The 8,519-nt window shown below is 40.0% G+C and overlaps 5 protein-coding genes across 8 annotated transcripts in view; all 5 read left to right on the top strand.

Annotated features, from left to right (window-relative positions):
- The first annotated feature begins 2 nt into the window (after window positions 1-2).
- On the top strand, window positions 3-775 carry LOC100638262 (glutathione S-transferase 1-like). Its single transcript, XM_003386694.3, has one exon. It carries the CDS (start codon window positions 103-105, stop codon window positions 703-705), a length of 603 nt encoding a protein of 200 aa, XP_003386742.1. The 5' UTR covers window positions 3-102; the 3' UTR covers window positions 706-775.
- Window positions 776-1,129: 354 nt separating this feature from the next.
- On the top strand, window positions 1,130-6,047 carry LOC100641045 (glutathione S-transferase-like). 3 transcript variants are annotated; one of them, XM_019996723.1, is made up of 3 exons: window positions 1,130-1,360; window positions 1,965-2,381; window positions 5,610-6,047. In XM_019996723.1, exons 2-3 carry the CDS (start codon window positions 2,076-2,078, stop codon window positions 5,907-5,909), a joined length of 606 nt encoding a protein of 201 aa, XP_019852282.1. In that variant the 5' UTR covers window positions 1,130-1,360; window positions 1,965-2,075; the 3' UTR covers window positions 5,910-6,047. The 3 variants fall into 3 exon arrangements, with proteins under 3 accessions (XP_019852282.1, XP_019852281.1, XP_003386764.2); XM_019996722.1 differs by lacking the exon at window positions 1,130-1,360 and adding an exon at window positions 1,669-1,793; XM_003386716.3 differs by lacking the exon at window positions 1,130-1,360 and having other exon boundaries at window positions 1,914-2,381.
- On the top strand, window positions 3,141-3,944 carry LOC100640922 (glutathione S-transferase-like). Its single transcript, XM_003386715.3, has one exon. The coding sequence runs from the start codon at window positions 3,208-3,210 to the stop codon at window positions 3,811-3,813; it is 606 nt and encodes a 201-aa protein (XP_003386763.1). The 5' UTR covers window positions 3,141-3,207; the 3' UTR covers window positions 3,814-3,944.
- Window positions 6,048-6,655: 608 nt separating the features above from the next.
- LOC100641172 (glutathione S-transferase-like) lies at window positions 6,656-7,509 on the top strand. Its single transcript, XM_003386717.2, has one exon. The coding sequence runs from the start codon at window positions 6,792-6,794 to the stop codon at window positions 7,395-7,397; it is 606 nt and encodes a 201-aa protein (XP_003386765.1). The 5' UTR covers window positions 6,656-6,791; the 3' UTR covers window positions 7,398-7,509.
- Window positions 7,510-8,136: 627 nt separating this feature from the next.
- LOC100641298 (glutathione S-transferase-like) overlaps window positions 8,137-8,519 on the top strand; it is a 1,242-nt gene continuing 859 nt past the window's right edge. Inside the window, exon 1 of one of the 2 annotated variants that reach the window (XM_019996730.1) lies at window positions 8,137-8,220. The gene's annotated coding sequence lies outside the window, so the exon portion shown is untranslated. Of the gene's footprint in view, window positions 8,225-8,519 lie in introns of both variants that reach the window. The other variant, XM_003386718.3, reaches the window with a different exon arrangement.

The raw sequence follows: 8,519 nt of genomic DNA on the forward strand, positions 1-8,519 counted from the left end.
CGTGCTCTTATCAAAATGATCTAGAGGTGACAACTTCACTCCTCTGACCTCTAATTTTTTCAGCCCTTGCCCTTGGAGATTTTTCACTCGATAGTTGAGAAGATGTCTGAATACAAGCTTTATTACTTTAATGGCAAAGGCAGAGCTGAAGCAATTAGGCTTCTTTTTGCCTACAAGGGAATCAAGTATGAAGACATACGTTTACAAGGAGAGAAGTGGACTGAATTCAAGCCCCAGACACCATTTGGATCTATGCCAGTCCTTGAAGAGGGAGGAAAGAAGTTAGCAGGGAGTCTTGTTGTATTGCGTTACTTGGGTGAGAAGTTTGGTCTTGCTGGTAGCAATGCATGGGAGAATGCTCAAATTGCGAGCATATCTGATTTCACGAATGATTTCTTGACAGAAGCTATTAAGCTACATTTTGAGAAAGACGAGACAAAAAAAGCAGAGTTGCAAAAGAGAATGCAGGAGGAGTTGGTCCCCAAGTATCTTGGAAAGCTCAATGAGCTCGCAACCGATGGCTACCTGTTTGGTAACAGCTTCACTTGGGTTGATTTCCAGCTTTTTCATATGTTTCAAGGTATGGACGAGAAGTTTCCAGGAGTCAAAGGCATGTTCCCAAATTTGGACAAGCTTAAGGCAAACGTGGAGGCCAACGAAAATGTTGCAAAGTGGTTGAAGGAACGACCCGAGACACCATTTTAACTTGTTAAACTATCTATTTTAGTTCTGTACTCTTAGATAGATCTATTAGAATGATCTTTTTTAAAATTAATTTTTAGTTAATTGGGGCGAGCCTGAGCGAGCCCCACATAAACGAGATGAGTCTGTTTGTCTGTCTGTCCATGGTCCATCTATGGTCTGTCTATGGTCCATCTATGGTCTGTCTGTCTGTCTGTACACGTACGTCACCTCTATTTATAATTTTTAGTTAATTGGGGCGAGCCTGAGCGAGCCCCACATAAACGAGATGAGTCTGTTTGTCTGTCTGTCCATGGTCCATCTATGGTCTGTCTGTCTGTACACGTACGTCACCTCTATTTATAATTTTTAGTTAATTGGGGCGAGCCTGAGCGAGCCCCACATAAACGAGATGAGTATGTTTGTCTGTCTGTCCATTGTCCATCTATGGTCTGTCTGTCTGTACACGTACGTCACCCCTATTTATGCGTAATACGGTAGATGCTATGCATTGAAAAGGGTATATAAATTCAGTTTTCAATATTTCATTAAAAATGGGAGTGGCCACAATGAAATAAAATGGCGACCAACACACGGGGAAAAGTCATGAGTTTTCTAGGCTCTAGCAGCAAAATATGACAGAAATTCTGTCCAAAGGCTTCTCCAACAGCCAGGAAAGGTTATAGATGCAATAAAGTAACTATGAAACTTGTTTTTGCTGATAATTCAACTTACTGTACTCGCATACTACTGTCCAAAGCAACGGCAAGGAATGTCAAGAAAGCAGATACCGTATAGCGGAAAATTTTCGTGGTCCAAAATTTTCGTGGATCCGTCCAAAAATCAATTTCGTGGCTTTTAATTTTCGTGGTTTTCTACAATTCGGCCATCTTAAACCGTATAAAATCAATTTTTGCGGATTTTATTTTCGTGGATTTTGAAAAAAACGCGAAATCCGCGAAAATTTTGGGCCACGAAAATTTTCCGCTATACGGTATGCATGCCATCTTTATTGATGTGAACGACTTTGAATGTCAGTCTAAGCCTGAACTAACTTGGACTACATTGCTACAGTTGCCTTTCCAATTGCTAAACTTGATTTGATTACAAAGGTAGGTCAAGAACTACACTGCACTCAATCAAGTTCTGAGCTGCTTAAGTTGCACTGTCATGAGTATTGTTAGTCTGTCAATATCTATTGTATGTACATTGCTTTACTTGCTTAGGCTCGCCCCTTCAATGTTTTACATTCGTCTAGTATTATTATTAATTTTTTGATGTAGATATTGAGGGTAATGGATATCCTGTTTTATAATGCAGTAATTAAGCCCTAGGCCAAGTAATTAGGGAAGAAGACTCATCATCCACTCGTTTTCAGTCTCAAGTAGAAAGGCATGGCTAGCTATAAGCTTTTCTATTTCCCAATAAGAGGAGCAGGAGAGCCAGTGAGACTCTTACTCGCACACAAAGAGATCAAGTATGAAGACATCCGCATAGCAAGAGAAGACTGGCCAAAGGAGAAGCCTAACATGCCATTTGGAGTCATACCCGTCCTGGAAGAAGATGGAAAGAAGCTTGGAGGCAGTACTGTCATCCTCCGATATTTGGGAGAGAAGCATGGCTTGGCTGGGTCCAATGCATGGGACAACGCCCATCTAGCCAACATATCTGACTTTATAAAGGATTTTACCAATGAGCTGGTCAAGGTCTACCACGAAACAGACGAGACGAAAAAGCAAGAGCTCCAGAAACGTCTCGCTGAGGAAGTGTTTCCAAAATATTTTGGAAAGCTAAACGAATTGGCAGCCGCCACTGGGTATTTTTGCTGTGGTCATCTGACGTGGCCTGATCTCCAGCTCTATTGTGTTCTGGATTATATCTTAAAGGGACATCCAGAAGTGCTTTCAAACTTCTCTGGACTTACTAGTCTGAGGAAGAACATTGAAGCTGATGCCAACATGAGCAAGTGGATAAAGGAACGACCAGAGACTGACCAATGATTCTGAGCTAATTTTTATTGTTTATCTTGATCCCATAGGCTTTTCCTCATCATAGCTCATCATGTAGCCTTTCATTTTATTATAGTTATTAGCAATTAAAATAATTCTAAGGTTCTCCCTCAACCTTGTTGGGTTTCCATTGATCCTTAGTTCCTGACCATCTTCACACACCTCCTGCAAGCCAAAAGGAAACATATACATGAAGCCACACAAATTTTAAAAACTACATTGCACTACAGCAATCAAATTTTGAGCCACAACTTTAAAGAGAACCTGCATGAGCACTGTGCTATACCAATTGCATCAAAGTGCAGCAAAATGACTAGACATTTACACAAGTATCTAGTATGATCTACCAGTATCTCCCTATCATTCAAATGTATAATTGCTGCACTTAAGTATTAGGTATGTCCCTGCTATTACAGTAGTTATAGGTTACATACACGCAGCAAATCTAGCAGTTATTAAAGGTTATTAAAATATCTCGTGGCACCACTTTTTCAGTCTTTTTGAGAAAGAGAAAGACATGGCTAACTATAAGCTTTTCTATTTTCCAGGCCGAGGAACAGCAGAGGCAGTGAGACTCTTATTCGCACACAAGGAGATCAAGTATGAGGACATTCGCATAGCAGGAGAAGAGTGGCAGAAGGAGAAGCCAAACATGCCATTTGGAGTCATGCCAGTCCTTGAAGAAGATGGAAAGAAGCTTGGAGGCAGTGTTATCATCCTCCGATATTTGGGAGAGAAGTATGGCTTGGCTGGGTCTAATGCATGGGACAATGCCCATCTAGCCAACATATCCGACTTTATAAAGGATTTTAGCACTGAGATGTACAAGGTCCACTTTGAAAAAGATGAGACAAGAAAGCAAGAGCTCCAGAAACGTTTCACTGAGGAATTGATTCCCAAGTTCTTTGGAAAGCTGAACGAATTGGCAGCCACCACTGGGTATCTTTGTTGTGGTCGTCTGACATGGCCTGATCTCCAGCTCTTTTGTGTTCTGGATTTTATTTTAAAAGGACATCCAGAAATGCTTTCAAGTTACCCTGGACTCGCTAGTCTGAGGAAGAACGTTGAAGCTGATGCCAACATGAGCAAGTGGATAAAGGAACGACCAGAGACTGAGTTCTGATTTTGCATGTTTGCTCCTAAATAAACTAAGACTATTATTAGTGACTATTCTGTAGGCTTTTTGCTCATTCATTTATAGCTAGCTACACAATTCTATAAAAATTTATTATAAATATTAGCAATGAAAATAAAGTACCTCAACCTGGTTGGGTTTCCATTGGCTCTAGTGCTGGGCGATATTGAAAATTTTGAAACGATACGATATGACACGATATTGCCTAAAAATGAGGATATCGATATTCTTTATCGATAAGTTATTAAGCCACACCCATTAACTTTAATATTACTAAAATGGCTAAATAAAGCTATTTCTGAGAACAATTATTATTGAAAAACATTATAAAAACATTCTTTGGCTTCATAATACTTCAGCTACTTCATCTACTTTCCAAGAAAATACATTCTAGTAATTTTTGAGATGTTACTCCTATAGTTAATTAACCATTTATTAAGGTTATGTAACCATTTTGTGGGCGTGGCCTCGTTATCGATATTTTCTTCAAATTTTTTCGATATTGATAAGTATCGATACCGCATTATATCGATTAAATATCGTGAGTTTTGATATATCGCCCAGCACTAATTGGCTCTCACTATCTATCTTCATACACCTCCAACAAACCAAGAGGAGACATATACCGGTACATCTATAGATATTTACCACAATGTGCATACAATACAGAACCAGCATGAGAATTATTCTCAGTATAATGTCTATATGTTACGTGGAATTCCCTAAGTAACAATTATTAGACTTGTACTACAAAACACAAATACATGCCTTCTTCCATATTGTAGTAGATGCCTTAATGGCGTCAATGACATAAGATGCAGCTGAAATAGCATCATGGCAATGTTCTGAAGAGATGGCAACCATGACACTAGGTTGACCAACAGGGACTTTTAATAGACTGTGAGAGAGCTAGCACAGTTCTACTAATGAATATTATACCAATGCATTTGGAGCCATTTTACATATGGTCTACCAAAATTGCCCAGGTGCACAAATAGATTATACATTTGAACATAAAGTATGAAAATGGTCCCTATCCAGGGCCGTAGCCAGGAACTTGAAATAGGGTGTTCGGAAATTGCTGCGCGCGAAGCGCGCATCAAAAATTTAAACGAAAATGGGCGTGGTCTTAAGGCGTGGTCTTAAGTTACGCGTACGTCTCAGCCATGTGCTGACCAGCTAAAATGGCTATCTGTGCTTCTCGCTGCTGCCAAAATGCTAATCCTGCTTTTGCAGTGCTGTTCTTCATGACAGGAGCTAATCTAAAACTTTTTTGCAGCTACAACAGGGGGTTCGTCCGAACCCCCCGAACCCCCCCTGGCTACGGGCCTGCTATCATGGGACCATTTGAAATGTATAATGGTGCACATGCAGCAGTTATTAAGGCTATAAAAACATAGATATCTCGTGGTCTCGTATGAAAAAAGAAACTTGCAGTTAGAAACACTCAGAATCTCATATTCGTTTTTCAGAAAGATATGGCTACCTATAAACTTTTCTATTTCCCAGCTCGAGGAGCAGGAGAGCCAGTGAGACTCTTATTCGCACACAAGGAGATCAAGTATGAGGACATTCGCCTAGCAGGAGAAGAGTGGCAGAAGGAGAAGCCAAACACGCCATTTGGAGTCATGCCAGTCCTGGAAGAAGATGGAAAGAAGCTCGGAGGCAGTGCTGTCATCCTCCGATATTTGGGAGAGAAGTATGGCTTGGCTGGGTCTAATGCATGGGACAATGCCCATCTAGCTAACATATCTGACTTTATAAAGGATTTTACCAATGAGCTGGTCAAAGTTCGCTACGAGAAAGATGAGACAAGAAAGCAAGAGCTCCAGAAGCGTCTCGCTGAAGAAGTCTTTCCAAAATATCTTGGAAAGCTGAATGAATTGACAGCCGCCACTGGGTATCTTTGTTGTGGTCGTCTGACATGGCCTGATCTCCAGCTCTACAATATTCTGGATTATATCTTAAAGGGACATCCAGAAGTGCTTTCAAACTTCTCTGGACTCACTAGTCTGAGGAAGAACATTGAAGCTGATGCCAACATGAGCAAGTGGATAAAGGAACGACCAGAGACTGAGAATTGATTTTGCACATTTTGCTGCTAAAAACAAACTAAGACTATTGTGATTAGTAACTATTGATTCCTATTCCCTGAGTACACCTTTTTTCATTTTTCTTTTAAACAAAATTATTATTAATAGCAGCAAAAAATATGATTTTAAGGTGCTCCTTTATCTTCATTGAGCCATTTGCCCTCCTTGTTGGCTTTCCATTGACCCTCACCATCTTTATACACCTCGTACAAACCCAGTGAATGCATATACATGAAGCCACACAAATGATATACCACCATCAGTACACAGTTGATATAAAGGCGTTAAAATAAATAACCATTGATAAGAATGTGGTTTATATTGTAGTACTCTAGAACTACTATATAACATGAAATTCCCTGAAGTAACAAATTACTTGTACTACAAAACACAAGTACTAGGCATGCCTTCTTTCATATTGTATTCTAGATGCCTTAATGAGTAATAATGACATCAATGATATAAGAATAAGATATAGCTCAAAAATGGCATCATGACAGAGTTCTGAAGAGACGGCAACTATGACACTGGGTTGACCAACAGGTACTTCAATAGACTGTGAGATAGCACAGTCTACTAATGAATACTATACCAATGCCTACCCAGCCATTTTACATATGGTCTGCCGAAAACCACATTGTAGCAAAATTTGAACATGAAGCATAAAAATTTTCCCTATCACGGGCCATTTCGGTTTGAAATGTATTGGTGCTTTTCAGCATTGGCCATTGGATAAGCCCCTGCTAACTAAATTTAGAGACTACATGCAGCAAATCTGGCTGTATACATGCAGCAGTTATTAAGGCTATAAAAATATCTCGTGGTCTCGTGTGAAAGAAGAAAGTTGCACTCAGAATCGTTTTTCAGAAAAACATGGCTACTTATAAACTTTTCTATTTCCCAATGAGAGGAGCAGTAGAGCCAGTGAGACTCTTATTCGCACACAAAGAGATCAAGTATGAGGACATTCGCCTAGCAGGAGAAGACTGGCAGAAGGAGAAGCCAAACACCCCATTTGGAGTCATGCCCGTCCTGGAAGAAGATGGAAAGAAGCTTGGAGGCAGTACTGTCATCCTCCGATATTTGGGAGAGAAGCATGGCTTGGCTGGGTCTAATGCATGGGACAATGCCCATCTAGCTAACATATCTGACTTTATGATGGATTTTGGTAACGAGCTGGTCAAAGTCCACTATGAAAAAGACGAGACAAGAAAGCAAGAGCTCCAGAAACGTCTCGCTGAGGAAGTAATTCCAAAATATTTTGGAAAGCTGAACGAATTGACAGCCTCCACTGGGTATCTTTGCTGTGGTCGTCTGACGTGGCCTGATCTCCAGCTCTATTGTGTTCTGGATTATGTCTTAAAGGGACATCCAGAAGTGCTTTCAAATTTCTCTGGACTCGCTAGTCTGAGGAAGAACATTGAAGCTGATGCCAACATAAGCAAGTGGATAAAGGAACGACCACAGACTGAGCAGTGATTTTGCACATTTGCTGCTAAATGAACCAAGACTCTATTGAAATTTATAAATATAAATAGTAGTGAAAAAATATTAAAAATTAATTTCTAAGGTACTCTTTTATCTTCATTAAGCCATTTGCACTCCTTGTTGGCTTTCCATTGACCCTCGCCATCTTCATGCACCTCCTACAAACCAAGTGAATGCATATAGATGAAGCCATACAAATGGTATACCACCAATATATATATATAAAGGTGTTAAAATAAATAACCATTAATAAGACTGTGGTTTATATAGTAGTACTCTAGGACTACATACTACAAAACACAAATGATGGACATGCCTTCTTCCATATTGTAGTAGATGCTTTAATGGCGTCAATGACACAGAATACAGCTGAAATGGCATCATGATAATGTTCTGAAGAGACAGCAAGCATGACACTGGGTTGACCAACAGGGACTTCAATAGACTGTGATTGAGCACAGTTCTAAATTAATGAATGCTGTCTATGAAGAGCAGTCATTTTACTGTTTATGGTTTGCTGAAAATCAAAGTGTAGCAAAATAGACTATACATTTGAACATAAAAGTATAAATGCTCCTTATAAAAGTATAAAAAGTATAGATGCTCCTCGTAAAAGTATAAAAAGTATAGATGCTCCTCGTAAAAGTATAAAAAGTATAGATGCTCCTTATCATAGAGACCATTTGTTCAGCATTGGGTATGCCCCTGCTAACTAGGTTTATAGATTACATGCAGCAAATCTGGCTGTATACATGCAGCAGTTATTAAGGCTATAAAAATATCTCGTGGTCTCGTGTAAAATAAGAAACTGTCGGAAACTGTAGTCTCGCGTAGCCAGACCACACCCTCCGTGCCTCCGGGAGGGTCTGGTCAACTGAGCATTCCTTCTTCGTTCTGCTTCACCCAAAACTGGGTGAACCGGATGCGGTTACACGTGGTCAACTGACGTAATGTCGGTCCGTATACGTACACGCACACTATCGGTATCCCACGTGAAAGTCATGGTTGCTGCTTGCTTTCTTTGTGGCGAGGAGATCGAGAGCAGGACTCAAAAGGCGAAGAAGCTCCTCTTATTTGACAGAGCAGGAAAGAAATACTTGACTGTATAAATGA

The sequence above is a fragment of the Amphimedon queenslandica genome, unplaced genomic scaffold, assembly GCF_000090795.2.
Source record: "Amphimedon queenslandica unplaced genomic scaffold, v1.1 AMPQUscaffold_13401, whole genome shotgun sequence".
In the NCBI taxonomy this organism is placed as follows: Eukaryota; Metazoa; Porifera; class Demospongiae; order Haplosclerida; family Niphatidae; genus Amphimedon; species Amphimedon queenslandica.

What these genes read in the sequence shown, in the direction of transcription:
- LOC100638262 (XM_003386694.3), top strand. Translation starts at nt 103, where the DNA reads ATGTCTGAATACAAGCTTTATTACTTTAATGGCAAAGGCAGAGCTGAA.
- LOC100641045 (XM_019996723.1), top strand. Translation starts at nt 2,076, where the DNA reads ATGGCTAGCTATAAGCTTTTCTATTTCCCAATAAGAGGAGCAGGAGAG. An exon ending in AGGATTTTACCAATGAGCTG is followed by an intron (nt 2,382 to 5,609) that starts GTCAAGGTCTAC and finishes ACCAATGAGCTG; the next exon opens with GTCAAAGTTCGCTACGAGAA.
- LOC100640922 (XM_003386715.3), top strand. Translation starts at nt 3,208, where the DNA reads ATGGCTAACTATAAGCTTTTCTATTTTCCAGGCCGAGGAACAGCAGAG.
- LOC100641172 (XM_003386717.2), top strand. Translation starts at nt 6,792, where the DNA reads ATGGCTACTTATAAACTTTTCTATTTCCCAATGAGAGGAGCAGTAGAG.